The following is an 18,518-nucleotide window of genomic DNA, read 5'->3' on the forward strand; positions in this document are numbered from 1 at the left end:
CCGTCTCAATTTGAGATGAATTCCGAGACGATTTTTTTCATCTCTGTTTGAGACTGATTTATAGATGGAGTTTGAGATGAATTCTTAAATTTATTTGGTGTAATTTGAGATAGATTTAGAGACGGATTTTTTTCATCTCAAAATCCGTCTCAATTACAAATTTAATTAAAAAATAATATTCTTACAAAATTTTATATATAAACCTGATATACACAATATAAATCATGCATAAATATATAAACCTGATATATTCAATATTAAATCCATATAATATTAAAATCATACAAGAAATCCATATAATATTAAATTCATACAAGAAATCCATATAATATTATAATATTAAATTCATACAAGAAATCCATACAATATTAATAAAACACATCGTCCATGATCAATAAAAATAATACATTGTAATATCTATCCATAGCAATGACGGATCCTCCTAATGATCCGAAGGATTTGAGGGCGGTGGCAATGAAGAAGGATTATGTAATCTTTCTTCTATGGCTGACAAACGATGGTTCAATGGTTGTATAGCTGCGTTAACAGCTTGTTGAATTTGGTCAGCAAGTGAGATGGACGACGACTGTGGTGGCGGTGGCGATGGTGACAACATATGATAGGAACCAGGGATAACATATGCTTCTGACCCCATCCCATACACACGACCTTTCTTTTTCCCGCCTGCAACCTTCAACCATAATGATGTCTCATCAAAAGCTGGTTGCGAGGGCTGTCCAGCAGCGTTATTATCTTCTGTCAGGCCAATTGCTGATGATTGTGATGATACATCATGTTGGCGCATCTGAAAGTCAGCCTATAAGTATATATATACATGGAATAAGTTGTACTATCAAAAAGGTCAGTTAAGCATAATAGAATATAAGACACAAGTATTGTTATATATTTACATAAGTTTCCTCAGATCTATTGTCAACGAATCCTAATTTATCTTTTCTTTGGTGCGTCGCAATGAATAACTCAACCTGTGTAGGTGTGCGACCAAGTCGCTTAGACTGCAAAGGGAAAAAATAAAGTATTCATGCAACCATACTTAAGTAATTAAGTATAATGAAAATAAAAAAAATATCAAATATTACTAGTCTCTTCTTATGCTCAGACATGGGAATTGAACCACAAGTATGCTTACTACATCCGACATCTGAAGACCGATTTTTCTTGGCCTTTTTTGATTTGTTTTTAAATTCTGAAGTATTCCAATACTCCTTGAGTGCTTTAAATACAACAAGACACATCCAAGATAGTTTTTTGGCAAGTCTCTCCTCACACAAAACAAAAGGTCAGTCAAACAATCAGATGACGTCTTTTCAAAATTTATCCTTATTTGATTTTTCAATTAACTCTCCCAAGACCAATTCTTCTGTAATGTTAATATAAAAAGCAAAGCAATCAAAAGTTACATTAATCTGCCCTAATCCGAACTCCTCCAATTTGTAAATGTAAACTGCCAAATTATTGAATTTTTCTATTGCAAACGTGTAATGAATAATAAAGTCATTCTGGATTAATCAAACCTTAAATACTAGATTGCAAGAATGCCCATCAACAAAATTCTAAATGCCAATCCTATAAATTGCTATTTTCCAAAAAACTAATTAAAATGCATTTCTTCTGGAGTCAAGATCAATGACCTTCAAGGTTTAGTTTTTCAACAACTTAAAGCAAGTTATAAACAAGTTACTTCATTTATTTATATGCTAACAGTATTCTCAAGAGCTATGTTAGGATAGTTAATTCACAAAAGTTGAAGTGTTGAGTAGGGAATAAATCTCCCAGCAGGTTCTTTAGTTGTGGTTTGGTGAGCATGGTAATATGCATATTTCTTGAATAATTCTCTAACTTGATTGAGCATATTATTAACACTAGACATGAAGATTTTCCTATCAGTTTGTTTCATTAAGAAAATAAATGAAACTTAACATGTTGTTTAATAACTCTAGTTTGTTTTTAAATTTTTGTATATTTTACTCCTCTCCTACATTTTTTGCCCTGTGTCGTTAGAGGTGGGAGGAAGAAAATGAAATGAAAAATGTGAAAATACCTTTTTCTTGTGTTCATTGTTTTCCCCAAAAGTTTTTGAAATTTTTGAAAACAAAAACAATCTATAAATATTATTTTTGTTTTCGAAATAATGAAAACGAAAACAAATTACTAAAAAAAAGCTATAAACACTAGTTTGGATTGAGTAATTGAAATTTGGATTCAAGACAATCTTAACAGTATACATGTAAGGAAAGGTATAGATAAGTTGTGATATAGGATACTAGATTGGTTGAAGTATTTTAGTTTTCACCTTCTCCCAACCCTCACAAAGTAGAGAGTCTTAGGCATTAAGGAGATATGCAAATTTTGGTTTTTACTTTCTCTCCTCGTTTTAAATACTTTTGTAAATAGCCCTTTAGACTAATTTGCTTAATTTTTATGATTGTTCTGTTTGATGTCCTTAATATCTCATTTCCATTTCTTTAGATCACGAACTAGCTTGTTAATATTACCAAGCATCCCCTAAAGCCTATACACTGATTTCTGACTGAAGAAGAAAAACAAAAGCTATTAAAGTTCAATTTATAAGAGAAAAGTTTTCTACTGAACCAAATATTATTGTCGACACTAAGAAAAGTTTTCTACTATTTAAGGAGTTCTCAATTTGTTTTGTGATGTCTATATGTATCTAGGTGCTTTCAGTAAAAGACTAAAATAGATGGTTGAATATTTAATTTTAGTACAATTTACAACAAATTCCAAATAAAACCTATATAATTGGACATCGGTCCTGCTTGTGGTTGGCTGGAAAGTAATTATATGTGTACACACCTATGCTTGATGTGTTCATTTTAATTTTTTATTTTTTGACCCAAATCTGGTTATAAAAGGTTTAGGAGTGTATTAAATGTTGCTATGTATTTAGCTTTTGTGAGATGCACAGAATTACAACACAATCTAACATTACTGTAATTAAATTACATGTATTCCATTTTAGGAAGCTTATTTGTAGTAATACTTTGTGTGCAACATAATGGAGAATAGATAATAAAAAACACTATCTGTAGAGCTCATATTTTACATATATTTGGTGCTTAAATGCTAAACTACTAGGGCATAAATATATTAAAAAAATATCCATTGGGTTAAAACAGCTCAAAAGCAAAAACAAGTATGGCTTCTAAAACTGTAAATAGTATATATATACTAAAGTAACACATTACCTTAAATTCGTCAAACCACATATCCCTGACAGCAGGGTCTGTGTTTTTTCAACTCGGGTATGGCTTCTCAAACTTACTTTGGATTATTCATGTTATATCTCGTTCACACCAAATGTTGTCAAACCTATTAAAACACACATTAATTTGTGAAAACATCTACTAAAACTTTATGCAAATAAAAATTGATTAATAAAATCAAGAATGCTTACGAGGAACCCAAGGGACTTATCATTAGAGCTGGCAATTTCGGACACGACCCGATTACACGACACAACACGAAGTTAAGCGGGTTAGGGTTGGGGTTAATCGGGTTCGGGTCATAAACTGGTCAACCCATTTATGACACGATTATTTTTGTGTCTTAGGCGGGTTAACCCATCTAACCCGTTTAGACACGAAATGACACGTTAATTAAACGTGTTAATGGGTTGACCCGAACACATTAACACAATTATATACGAAATGACACATTTAATTAAAAGGGTTAGTGGGTTAATCTGAACTCGTTAACACGATTATACACGAAATAACACGTTTAACATGTGACACAACACGACTCATTTAAATTAAACAGGTTAAACAAGTTAACAGGTGACACGACACGACACGACACGTTTAGTTAAACGGGTTAAACAAGTCATGTCGTGTTACACGTTTAATAAACGTGTCATGTTCGGGTTTAAGAAATTTGACACGATTATTAAACGGGTCGTGTTCGGGTTAGCCTGACACGTGTTATACGTGTGTCTCGACATGACACGATTACGACCCGCCAACATGAATTGCCATCCCTACGTATCATGGTATAGTTTTGAGGGGTAGCAGTGGGCGTTGATGAACCCTCAACCTTAGCGGGCGTGGAAGGCCCATCAGTGTAAGACTGGGGTGTATGTGAACTAGGGGAATCAAATCTCACATTAGAAGGAGATGAATGTCCCCCTACAAAAATAAATAATTATGAGGGGTTCAACATGCAAAGTGATGAATAAGCTAAAGATGGGGTGTAGAGTGTACCAATGTGGTCCTCGCCAGCACTCTCTCTAAACTGACAACGTCGCATACCCTGACCATATGGTGTTCTTTGTGACATATCCTATCATATAAGACAAACAACAGTTAGTAGCATGTGATGACAACTTTTAAATACTTTTGCAATAAAATATGATTCATCAGTTAGTTTAATATTTTATTTTCATGATTGATCAGTTTCCAGGATCTGCAAGTATATCCAGAAAAGCATGCTAGCTAGGAACTCTAGCTTGTGATACTTCAAGAGCAAAGCTGGCATTAGACTAAATAACATTTATTTCTTATGATATCTAAATCCGATTTCCTAATGCATGAATGTTTCTAAGTAAATGAATGTTTCCAAGTAAGTGATGGGTTACAAAGAGCACAACATGGACTGCAATCCATGTACAAACATAATGGAAACATATATGTCCCTATTTCATAGAAAATAACATATTTTTTACATATCAAAGACATTATTAATTCCAAAGTTACCATGATGCCTAACTAAGCCAAAAGGTGTTCAATTAAGCTAATTGCAATTACAGTTATGTTTTGAATTTATTGACATCCTTAGATGCTAAGGCTTTAAAAGATGCATTTCTTGCATGCTAATGTTTGTGTTTGTAAATGAGGTCAAGACATATTGAGTTCAACAATTTAGTATTGCCCACTCCATCAAGCCATTCTAGCCTCAGAAATTACCATAGTTACCCTAGAAATCGATTTTACTTCATTGTTTTCTTAATGGGTCAGTGATGTGTTGTAGAATTAATTTATTTTCATTCATATTCACATAGAATTAAACATTCTCATGCATATTAAAAATGTAAAGGACTTGGTTATTCAGGTATTCAGTATATATTATAACATTTCTACAAATTCATGTAGTATCTTAGCCTCAATGAGAGCAAATGCTGCCAAAAGTTAGAGACAATATTGCAAGTTCTTCAGCAAATGCTGCCATGTAACTATTTCGTGCCGTCTGACTACTCATCTTTGTACTCCTATTCGTCCTCATCTTCATCCTCATCTTCGACTTCTTCAGCGTGTAGCTCCTCATCAGCCGTAACAAGGTTCTGATCAAATGAGTACTCATCCACCCATTCGAATTCACCAACTTCATCTCTAAGGGTGTCGAGTTGTTCATCTCCAACTGCAGTCGGCTGCACTGGCATTTCCTCATCTGCCTGATATGCATCCCTTGGTCTCTCGATAGTTGGGGCTTGATTTGTGCTCCTAGCCTTAACTCGAATGACCACCCACCAATCTACCAAATTTAGTTGTCGAGATGAATACGGAGCATAATAAACCTGATGCGCTTGAGAGGCAAATATAAAAGGATCATACCGATTGTACCTTCTGTTAGCTCGGACATCAACTATTCCATATTGATCATGTATTTGAGTCCCACGTCCAGGGGTTGGGTCGAACCATGTGCAATTAAATAGCACCATTTGTTTGATTGGTAATCCCAGGTATTCCAATTGGATTACCTCTTGAAGTATACCATAATAATCATCTTCAGGTTGCCCGTATACTAACCCTCTAGTGCAAACTCCACTGTTTCTTGTTGACTTACCTTGACTCCATGAATCTGTGTGAAACTTGTACCCATTGATGATGTACATAGGCCATGTGCGCACTATTCTCAAAGGCCCCATGACATGTCACATATTTGTTGATCATTAATCTCATTAGTTGGATCATGCACCGTGCATATGAAATACATGGCACAATTCATATATTTGTCACGATAATAAGTTCAGTAATTTAAGATATACTTACGTATTCCTGAAACCATTTTGGGAAATCAACCTCTATCCTCTCATCTGCATAAATTTCAGTCATGTGTGGTGCATCTGTTTTAATAGAATCCACAAATAAACTGCATTTATATAGGCCATGTTAATCATATATGCAAATGAGAAACCTAAAGTTGGTAATAACAAAGATATGAGTGATTACTTACTTAATGTATGGTTGGACCTCATCACAGTTCAAAAGAACATACAATGTGGCACGGTCTATTTCTTGATCATCCAATAATCGATCTTTGTATGCACCTGATGGTCGACCAGAATGATTGAAGATAGAAAAAGTTAAATAATCTGGCAATAGGTCAACACCATAATCATTTCATGAACCTCATATGATTCTTGATTGTACATCAGGTCCAAAATAATGTGAACAAAAAGTGGAGGTTTCCTCTGTGATGTATGTCTCGCAAATGGAGCCCTCCACACATGCCTTATTTTTAATTTTACGCTTCAATGTGTGCAAAAACCTATTGGGTAAACAAAAATATATTAACTCAAGTTTCTAGGCCACATAACAAAGGATATTGTGTAATGTTTCCATTGTAATTACCTCTCAAATGGATATATCCATCGATAGTGCACTGGGCCGCCAACACGTGCCTCATAAGCTAGATGTATAGGCAAGTGCTCCATTGAGTTAAAGAACCCAGGTGGGAAAATTTGCTCCAGCTTGCAAATGGTTACCTTAATATTTTCCTCCATTATTTCTAGCTTATCGACCCTAAGACTTGAAGAACACAATTACCTAAAGAATTGACTCAACTCTGCTAAAGGCTTCCATATAGGGTCTGGGAGTACTCTTGGTGCAATTGGGAGGAGGCGTTCCATGAAAACATGACAATCATGGCTTTTCATGCCATGCAACTTTGCTTTTCGCATGTCTACACAACGAGCCAAATCATATTCATATCCATCAAGAAGTTTTAATTGACGTACCCATTCGCACACTACTCTCCTTTGTTCCACGTTGAGAGCATACCGAGCCTTTGGCTTTAAGTACTTGTCATTACCTTGTGCCATTAACTCAAGTTCCCTACGTCGACAATACTCTTTTATGTCCATCCTAGCCTTAATGTTATCCTTTGTCTTGCCCTTGACATCCATCACCGTGTTAAAAACATTATCAAATACGTTCTTCTCAATATGCATTACATCTAAATTATGACGAATAAGATTTGTTTTCCAATATGGCAACTCCCAAAAAATACTCTTCCTTATCCAATTGTGGTATGTCTCGTAACCTTGCACGCGAATTGGACCTATTTCAGTTATTTTTGGCAATGCCAAAACTCGACCCCATATGCCATCACCACTCAACCGTGGTAGGGGCCCACCTTTCTCAATCTTATTCTTAACAAAAGCATATCGGTTCCTTCAAAATGGGTGATTTATGGGCAAAAGCATTCGATGACAATCAAAAAATGATGTCTTCCAACCATGCTTCAGCGTGAATGCTTTTGAATTCTCCATGCAATACGGGCATGCTAACTTGCCCGTAGTCATCCAACCTGATAGCATACCATAGGCTGGGAAGTCATTAATAGTCCACATTAATGCAACCCTCATTTGAAAGTTTTGTTTTAGTGAAATATCGTATGTAGGCACGCCAATATCCCATAACATTTTCAACTCGTCTATGAGAGGTTGTAGGAACACATCTATTTTGGATTTCGGATTGTGAGGACCAGGGATGATTATTGTAAGAAACAAATACACTTGTCGCATGCACATCCATGGAGGAAGATTATAAGGAGTGACAATCACGGGCCAACATGAATAAGTTTTCCCAAATTAACCATACGGTGTGAAGCCATCAGCAGACAGGCCAAGCCTGACATTACGTGGTTCACAAGCAAAATTAGGATGTACATTATCGAAATGCTTCCATGCTTCTCCATCAGATGGGTGGGACAACACACCTGGCTCTCATGGGTTTTCATAGTGCCATCTCATCTCCCTAGCTATTGTCTTCGATGCGTAAAGCCTCTAGAGCCTAGGTGTTATAGGTAAATACCACATTCGTTTAATGGGAACATCCTTTCGCCTCTCAGGTCCTACCTTGCGGCTTATATATCGTGGGGCATGACAAAACTTGCACTCGGTTACATTAGTACCATCCTTAAAATAAAGCATACACATATTAACACGGCAATCGATCTTTTGAAACCCAAGGCCCAGCTTAGAAACCATTTTCTTTGTCCTGTAAAAGTCCTTGGGCATTCGATTGCCTTCAGGCATCAACTCATTTATTAGTTGCACCCAAGCATTATAGCATCGCTCAGGTAAGTTGAAATTAGCCTTAATGCTAAGCATCCTCACCGCTGTAGAAAGTTCGGTGTGAGTAGTGCAACCATCATATATAGGTGTTCTTGCATTATCCAACATTTCATAGAAGTCTTACACATCTACATTGGGTTCTTCTTCTTCGTTCTCCAATGTATGGACTCTAACAAAAGGATCTACACCATCCATCACCATTGCATCATATGCATTTGGATTATCCTCGTAAACCTCTTATGCTTCATTATATGCACCAGCATTCGTTCGAACCTAGGATTCCATGGGAGGCTCTTTTTCCCCATGGCATGTCCAGTAATAGTAATGGGCCATGAATCCCTTTTGATAAAGATGCAACTTCACATCATCCACACTCAGAAATTTTCTACATCAACACTTAACATACAAACACCTTAAGGTCTTATCGTCCCGTGTGAAATGTGGCCAAGCACATACATAATGTATAAAACTCTCAACTCCACATATGAACTCATTTGTTATCCCTCGACAATTAGGTTTCACTCTATTATACATCCATGCTCGTTGCTCACGTACGTCCATGATCTGCAATAGATTCGCATCAATTCTTAGCACACATCAGAACTCTCAACCCCTATGGCTAATATATATAATAGCCCCTTAGCCATATATATACAAGGATAATTACAACAGTTTTTTTATTGGAGTTTTTTTACTCTTTTTCCACTAAACCACTAATTATAACTCCTCCTTAAAATTTGAAGGTTGGGACCTATCCCATCTGAAAATGAGTCGTGATATGACCATTAGTGGACGCATTTACTCACGGTATGAAATTTCGACAGCATCTCAATGCAATTCTCCAAATGCACAATAAGAATTATGTGCTGATTCATATGAGTTACACTCCATTTGAGTCAATCACATAAATCAAAACATATTCTTAGATGCAACCGGAGAACAATGTGAGATGTTACCGAATTTCTGTATCATGCATGAGTAAATTAATGCATCTCCGGCAGGCACACAACACGACATCAAATTTCCAGACTGTCCAACTAGACAATTCAATGACCTCCTCGCTCCATCGAGGAAGTCACTGAACGGGAATCTAAGGCTAATTTCCATCAAATCTAACTAAATTGTTGAAAATTATTTAATTAATTATATTTTTTATTTAATATTACTTCCTTTTCAAGTCCAGCAAAGTCTCCCCTCTAACCGGACTACATCTCCTGTAAAATTGTTTAAAATCACAACAAAATTCATCTTATAGAGAATTACCAACATGTTCATAATGATAGATCATTCACACAATTAACAATTGAAAATGCAAGATCAATTATATTTTTGGGTCGTCATCAAATAAGACAATGATTAGATTGAAATAAATTTGATTTTGTTAGAGATATTAAATAGGTGAATAAATTTGATTTTGGTAGACAAGATCAATTATATTTTTAATGGTGATTTGATAATTTCTTAAACCATAATTAAAAGCAAGTGAAAAACCAAATTCATAGCTAGCAAAGCAAGTGACCACCGGCAAGAACAATGATTCTGGAACACCAATTAATAGCTAGCAAGTGAAAAACCCCAAGCAATCCCAGAAAATTAAAAGGAAATGAAAAGAGCAATTATGCTTAACAAAGATGCTTTCAACAGAAAGTCAATCATAGAAACATATCAAGATGTTTAGTGGCTGTAATGCATGTGCAACAGAAGAATAGAAAAGGCAAGATGGTAGGATAATTTTAACTACACAATTATGACTTTAACAGGCACAAATGGACTTTAACTATAATTTTTAAAATAATGTTTAACTGTAATTGTGGTTCTACATATGTAACTATATCTATAATTGTAACTACACAATTATAACTTTTTATAATCGAATCAATAGCATCTGTGATTTTTATTTGTGACCCTTTTAACAAACTGTAAAATTAAATAAAATTTTAAATTAAAATCAAAATCTTTTATATATATAGATATAAGATTATATGATGGTAGGATATTGGTAAAGGATTCTATGTTTGCCACTCTAACATGTACTGACTTGAGTATATTAAATGTGTGAGTGATGCGTACCAACCATCCTTATATATATATTTTTATATTCAAATTATTTCTATCAAAACAAAATTTTAACATATGTCAACGTTTTTGTATCACCAAACTGCTAATCTCTATCTAATCTAATAATAATAATAATAATAAGGTGGGTTTGGTAGTGTTCCATCACCATCTCTGTTCTCTCGTTAATTTGTTTCACCAAACTAATTTTAGATTTGTGTGTGTGTGAGAGACAGAGAGAGAGAGAGTCTAGTGAGAATGGATCACTCTTTTACCATCTCTGCGGTCACTGAACCATGAGTAAGATATACAAAATAAGATAGTAGTCCAACACAATCAACTATTTCCTTCATTGGCTTCATCCGAAAGCATATTGTTAGCCAAAAAAAAGGTGAGAGAAATGAGGCATACCTTTGTGTGCACCCACACACACGCACAAAAACTATCAATACCCTACTCTCCTCCTACTTCTTACTAGTGATAGTGGCAACCAGAGGCGGAAGAACCAGACCTTGAGGCAGCGGCGATGACGACTAGAGGCGGATCAAGAGGCGATGATGACGATCGAAGGCGGGAGACGAAGGCGGTGGCGACGACCGGAGGTGGGAGACAAAGGCGACAACGACGACTAGAGGCAAAGGCAGATGCGGAGGCGAACGCAGAGACAGAGACATCGGGCGTGAGTACAAAGAGAGAGAGGTGGGAGCCGGATCGTGAGTTAGGGATTTAAGGGAATGAGAGAGGGAATGAAGGATTTGGGGAATTGAAATTTTTTTAAAAATAATTAATTATTAATTAAATCTTAATAATTTTTTTAAGTGCTGTGTCACACAACTTGGTTTATAAAATATTAAAAAAATTATAATTTTTATAAAAAATCATAAAAATTTATTATTAGATATACTTTTTAATAATAAATGATACAAAAGTGGCTTTTACTTTCTATATGTACTTTTCTATTATTAGATATACTTTTTGAATGATAATCTTTATTATCCTTTCTTGAATATCAAATATTACTTTAATTCATTTTCACATTTATGTATATATTTACCATTTATATTTTTTAGCTGAAAAAATCTCAATGATCTAAATAGAAAGGATAATAATAACATCAAAATTAGTTGTCCAAATTGATTGTCGAGTTAATAAAAAAAATAAAATATCAAATAAATTATTATGTAAATAAATAAAAAATAAATTATCAAATATTTTATTATATTTTAAGTTTGGGAGTGTCATAATACTTGAAAAATAATCAAATAAATATTTAATCTTGAATCAAATTAGTCAATATACTTTATTATAGTACAATAATAAACTATTTTACTTTTAGAATTAGGAATCTAATTTTGAGTTAGTATCTAAATTACGACTTAAATTTGATAGTGTGTTGCAAGCGCCATTATTTCTATGAAAACACTCGTGTTTTGAGTTTCAACACCATTCATTCTCCTACCAACATACTCAACAAAACAAAAAGGATAAAATAATTAAATAAACCATGCATAAGCCCTCAAACTTCTAAAGAAAGGGCTACACAATCAATGAAGGTTCAGAAAACAAAGTGAAACACTGTCAATTGCTGCCGGCTATATTTGACGATCAGAGACAAGCACCCGACACCCTTACCCCCTACTGACCAACATACCCAAAAATCAACAAAATCCAATGATCAGATCTCTGTAGATCTATGTTTAAACTTCTGGCCAAATACCCAAATTCCACATATACGTATATATATCATGGATATATACTGAAAAAAATATGTTGATGAAACTGAAAGACTTACCTACTTGTACATCAAGTTCACTTTCATAGTTAAAACATTGTCGGATCGACGATCGAACAGCTAGATACATGACATAAAACGGTGATTTAGAAGGTGTTTTTGAGATAAAATTGAGAGAGAGATAGAGCGCAAAATTGGTGGGGAAACTTTCAGCTCCCATTATTGACCCCATCCTATTTATATTTGGCTTGATCGGCAAGAGACATTCTCTTTTAGTAGGCGGATCCGACCCGGTCCGCCTGACTTCTCTTTTTTTTTTTAATATAGATATATGTATGTATATCTCTTTTACTATTATTATTATTATTATTATTTAGAGATGGATTTTCTCCCATATCTTTTGTCTCTAAATTTGTCTCAAAAAATTTCATCTCAAAAATTCGTCTCTAAATTATTGTTTTATTGTAGTGTCATTTCATTACAATAAGTATGTCGTCAGAATTTTCATACCTATTGTGACAAATTAGTTTATCATAATAAGTCTAAATTCTTGTAGTAAAGGATAATGAGTCACATGCCAATATTCATGAGAAGAATATAATAGATATATAGATAAATGTTAATTGAACATCTATTGAATGTGACACGAGTCGCATAGGTAGCACCATTTTTTTTTTGTTGATTCATATAAGAAAATTATTTATATATTTATTATTGAATGTCTATCATTTTTGTATTTAACATTTTTTTAATTGATTTAAAGGTTTTTAATTATTTAATCATCTTAAATTTTAGATTAATTAACATTTAATTTAATTATTTTTTAATATTTGATTCCCCCATTTTATGTCCTCAAAATTTAAAATGTAATGTATGTTTAGTATATATTTTATTTATAGAGTTTTATAATATTAAAATGTAGTGTATTGCTAATTAAAATGTAATGTATATATTATTAATATTAATTACTAATTAAAATGGAGTGTGTTTTATAAAATTTTATATTTAGTTTACATTTTTAATATATTTTTTAATTTATTATTTATATATTTAAATAAACTTTCAATAGACTTTAAATTAAATAATTATATTTAATTTCTAATTAGAGACGGATTTAGAGACAAACAAAATTAGTCTCAAAATACACTATAAAATCTAAGACCAATTTTGAGACGAATTTTTTATCATCTCTAATTAGAGACGGATTTTTTTCGTCTGTAATTTTATCTCAAATTAGTAACGGATTTTGAGAGAAAAAAAAATCCGTCTCTCAGATTTGAGACGAATTTTGAGACGAATTTTTTTCGTCTTTAAATCCATCTCAAAATCTGCCTCTAAAATGTTGTTTTCTTGTAGTGAGACAAAGACGAGATAGATGAGAAGAATTTGCATTGGAATAAAAATAGGTAAGACAACTTGCCTGAAAATGTTCCAGCAGAAGAACTTGAAACTCCCTTAATGAGCTCTAGTCGCCAAAAGCAAAACAGTTGAAGAATAAGAAGAAGGAGATAAACTAGAAGAAGAACACAGAGAAGATGGTGATGTTCTACCCTTGTGTTTAGTTTTGATGATGAAAAACAATATCGTGTTTATCCCCAAGTCATGAGTCAAGTTTATGGTTTTTAACAAAAATCAATTTCAAATACTTTGTTAAAATGAAAACCAAATGATTTATATTCTTATACATGGAGATGTGAATAAACATGTATTATGATAAAATCTCCTAAAATGTTTTTTGAATTAGCTTTGAAGTCGTTGGTCAACATAGAGCTAAAATTGTTCTAAGGCAAAAGACCAACTAGAAATTCAAATGAAAGGTTTTCAATATAAGTTTTTCATATTTTGAAACATGCATGAAAGGTTTTGGCTTGAAACTTAATCGTATGAAAAATCCTTTAGTTCATGCATCATGTCTTGAAACTCATTTTGATATCGTTTCAATATTTTTCTAAGTCTGGAAAACTAGCACCTTATAAGGAGACATATATGAAAATATTTTCTTTTTAGAAAACTAACTCTCGGTAATTCAATAACTAACATTCATCAGTGATAAAATGATTTTTAACGAATTTTTCAAGAAATGAAAAGTGTATATCTTGGAGGTGGTAAAATCGCAAAATCCTAAGTTCATACTAAAATCCAAATTCTACTTTTTTATTCTTATGGATTTTGATTTTTTAGATATTTTTATTGAATCCAAATGGGGGGTACTTTCTTATTTACATTTATGTATTAAAGTAAATGAAAGGTAAAATATAAATTAAACAAAATGAGGACATTTATGTAAATATGTGGTGATGTTTTGTATTAATCAAGTGTGCTTCTCATGTTATCTGTTAAGTTTTCAGATTTTCCAAGAAGATAGTCGACTATGTTGTTTAGTGCTGTCGACTATGCATAAGGATAGTCGACTATGCTTGTTCAGTCTGTCGACTATATCTTGCATCTGTCGACTATTTTTGCATCTGTCGACTATTGTGAAAGGATAGTCGACTATACTATTTCATCTGTCGACTATGTTTGTTCATGAATTTCAAAATTTTCTTTGTAAATTTTGATCTGTCGACTATGTAAAAGGATCTGTCGACTATAGGATTTTTTGTGTTATAAGATAGTCGACTATGCTTTTCTGTTTGTCGACTATGGCTAGTTTTATTTAATAAAATAGTCGACTAACCTATTTGATCTGTCGACTATGTGTTTCACAGAAACTTACAACGGCTAGTTTTTCAATCTCCAACGACTAGTTTCTCATTCTCCAACGGTCACAAACGACTTCATTTCTCTTCAATCTTGTGGGAAGCTTATATATACATATCAAGGAGATCAAGAGAAGGCCAATGGATAGGAATAAATTAATTTGAGCTTACTGTTACTCGTTTGTATTTATAGTGATCGTGCTTCAATTTTTTTCTCTCTTCAAGGCTTTGATTTTAACTTGTATTAATTCATTAAAGCCTTGTTTTTATTGTGAGAGAACTTGTAACTAAGAGTGCCCACTCTTAGCATCTTGTTTACATTTGTATCACTCTTATTTTCCTAGCTTTGTGCTAGAAGACTTACTCGTTAAAGCAAGTGGCTGTAATTCCTAGCTAGGTGCTAGAGGGCTTGCTTATATAAGCAAGAGGTTGTAATTCCTAGTCTTGGACTAGAGGACCTACTTGGTTTAAGTAGGGGGTTTTAGTGGATGGTTTGAAAAATCCTTAGTGAGGAGATAAGGTAGTGGATTAAGCTTGGTTAAGCCGAACCACTATAAATCCTTTGTGTTTTCTTATGCTTGTGTTCTTTGATATATTTATCTTTTCAAGCATTTCATTATTCCTCCTCGGTTCTCATATTTATTTTTATTCATTTGTCATTTTTATTGTTTACGCTTTAAAACTCTAAAACCTCAATTTGTATCAAAAAGTTTTTATTTTAAGTTCTATCAATTAAATTTTTAAAATAACCAATTCACCCCCCCTCTTGGTGTGTGCCATAGCACCTACCCATTCTAACAGATGGAGACTATGTAGCAGTTGGAGAAATAGAAGAAAGTGATGGCCAATGGAACAGGAGACAGAATCAACAACAAATCGTTGCAAAACTACAAGAGTATCAGTGCACAGAAAAAAGAGAACAAAAGGGAGAGGAAAAGGTTGCACGCTGCAAGCTGCACCTGCCATAGAAATTAACAGATTTACCCCTTATCTAACAACGGTCAAACTAAGATCCAAGGGCACTATTGACATTTGTCATTTTCTTTATTTCTTTTATCATATTCTTTATTCAACTCAATTGAAATTACACACTTGCCCTTATCTTTTTATCATGCATAACCATTCATTAACCCATTTTAGACATTTTACATTTCATTTCAATTTCATATTAAATTTCAATCATTAATTACAAATGAGTTAAAGCCCAACCCATTTATCCTTCTCAAATAAACTAGGCTAACTAAATTAAGGCCCAACATTCTTCTTTCAACCTTCACTTATTTGTATCAACTTTACACTTGGGTCTAACTCAATTCCAAAGCCCAATCCTCATTCATTCACAATTAAAATTCTAACACATCTTAATTGTCCAATTCATTTGAGCTTTTCCCACATCTTTAAACCCGATTTGAATGGGCTCCCAATTTTTTATTTCCACTTACACTTTATTTTAAAAAATATATATATATTTCTAATTTTGAATTAACTAAAGCAAAAATTTTGAGCCTAAAATAAAATACCCGAAAATGCCTAAACCCCCTAACGGGTCGTTACAACCTTTGTAGGCTTTGATTGTGTGAATCTCTAGATGGTAGTGGTTGCCAGCGACGGAGAAGATGTAGGGCACCAGAGAAAATAGAAAAAGGAAAAAAAAGAAAGGGGGAAAAATAAGAAAAAATCATTCTTAAATTTTGAAAATAAAATTATATATTTATTTAAAATTTTAAAAATGTAATATATCTATACTATAATTAAAAATATAAGATAACATATAATATATTATTAAGTGTATTATACATGATATGTATAATAATATTTAATATAAATTATTGCTCAGATGTTAGTAATTCATTAATCAAATTTATTATTTTATTTTAATAGTAGAATTTCATGAAAAGAGTTAATTTTATTATTTAATAATCAAATTCATTGAATAAAATATCATAAATTTTTTTTTCAAAATTTCAAAGTAAACATGTTTTCTAATTTTCTATTTTAAGAAACAGTTTTTTTGAATGACAAAAAGAATGCGTTTTGAAAAATCTCAAAATAGATATTCAAAACACAAAATACAAAATTGAAAATGAATTTAAAACTAAAACTTGAAACACGAAAGATAATGTAGCCTAAGTTGTTAAACCTGTGCTTTGCTAGTTGTGGAAAGTAGAGGCAAAAAATTATGCCAATTTGATTGCCTAAGACTATCTCTAACGCTTCATCAAGAAACTCGCCAAGTCAAATAGATAGTAAGATAACTTTATTTTTTGACGTCCAATGTTGCTCACCATCTCCAAATCTGCTCGCCAAAATTTTGGTTAATCCCAATTCCCTTGCCAGATTTGGCGATCCACAACATCCAAACAACCCTCGTTGTCTCTCCCTTACAACGCCATCTCAGTGTCGTAGAAGATTGATTTGTCATTTGAAGAGGCTCGTTGTTGCAGTAGATCCATATATTAGAGGTCCAGGTGGTCGTTTGGAAGAAGAAATTGACTGGAGAAGTCAATGATCGTGGTGGTGATGACTAACAAACTAGGCAATGGAGATGAGAACTAAGTCTAGCGATAGTGACGAGCAATAGATGCGGCGACAATGACGAGAGGGGGACATACATGACAATGATCAGGGTTTGTGTATTTGATTTTGAGAAATTTTGTATTGATTTATGTATTTGATGAGTGATATTGTGTATTTAATTATTGATTTTTGTATTTTAAAATTATTATTATGGAATTATTTCAAATGAATTTTTTAAAAAATCGAATTTAAAAATATTATTAAATTGATTTAAAAATATATTAAATATTATTAAAATTTAATACAATAATATTTATTATTAAATTATAAAATAAATATTAAATTTTAGTAGTGGTGAAAATTGTAGGTAAGGTAAAATAAATGAAATTAAAATTTATTAATAAATAAATGAAACAATGAGTTAAATAGAGAAAAAAATAAGAAGTGCGGTTGAAGTAATAATAATTTTCAAGATAAAAAAGAATAAATAGTGTATTGTTTATAATATAATAAAAAGTAAAATATGGAGCGTGGTTGAATATAACCTAACTATTGCAAATGGGTTTTACTTGACGTTTTCTTTTTTTATCTTTTTATTGACAGTAAATTATGCCTGATTTAACATTATTAGATTTAATAAATTTAATTAGGATCCAATTAATGACGTCTACTATAAAGGAATATTTGAGTAAAAAAAACAACTTATAAGTATTTTTATAGACATTTTTAAATGATTAAAGATCTCTATGTATATAGACAGTGCCACATATAATTTAAGAATAATTTATCTAAAAAAATCATATAGATTGAGAGACTTTTTGAAATTAGAGAGTCCAAGAATAATTTAATCTAAGCTAGGAATTGACCTAATTTTATTTGTATAAAATTGAATCAAAATTGAGACACTTTTTAAAATTAGAGACGGTGGAAGAGTAATTTAATCTAAGCTAGGAATTGACCTAATTTTATTTGTATGAAATTGAATCAAAATTGTAAATTTAAGTATTTAATTGATCACAAAAAATATGAAGTAACCAAAGTATAAAAATTCCGGCAAAAGTTACTTGTTAAATAAAATTAAATAATAATATTTTAAAATTAAATAATAATATTTTTTAATCATATATACAAAGATTTTGCCATTTGGTGAAGCGCCTAAAATTTTTCTTCCGCGAGTATA

The 18,518-nt window shown here is 32.4% G+C and overlaps 1 protein-coding gene across 1 annotated transcript; it reads right to left on the bottom strand.

The window, feature by feature from the left end:
* Nucleotides 1-297: 297 nt before the first annotated feature.
* LOC127795774 (uncharacterized) lies at nucleotides 298-11,101 on the bottom strand. Its single transcript, XM_052327664.1, has 3 exons — nucleotides 10,902-11,101; nucleotides 4,242-4,320; nucleotides 298-817 (listed from the first exon to the last, which is right to left on the bottom strand). The coding sequence occupies exons 2-3, from the start codon at nucleotides 4,296-4,298 to the stop codon at nucleotides 443-445; spliced, it is 432 nt and encodes a 143-aa protein (XP_052183624.1). The 5' UTR covers nucleotides 4,299-4,320; nucleotides 10,902-11,101; the 3' UTR covers nucleotides 298-442.
* Nucleotides 11,102-18,518: the final 7,417 nt, after the last annotated feature.

Source organism: Diospyros lotus, chromosome 2, assembly GCF_014633365.1.
Source record: "Diospyros lotus cultivar Yz01 chromosome 2, ASM1463336v1, whole genome shotgun sequence".
Taxonomy (NCBI): domain Eukaryota; kingdom Viridiplantae; phylum Streptophyta; class Magnoliopsida; order Ericales; family Ebenaceae; genus Diospyros; species Diospyros lotus.

Excerpts from the sequence above, each read along its gene's own strand:
- LOC127795774 (XM_052327664.1), bottom strand. The coding sequence starts at position 4,298 with ATGGTCAGGGTATGCGACGTTGTCAGTTTAGAGAGAGTGCTGGCGAGG. Across the intron at positions 818-4,241 it reads TGCTGGCGAGGACCACATTG|GCTGACTTTCAGATGCGCCA; the intron begins GTACACTCTACA and ends ATATACTTATAG.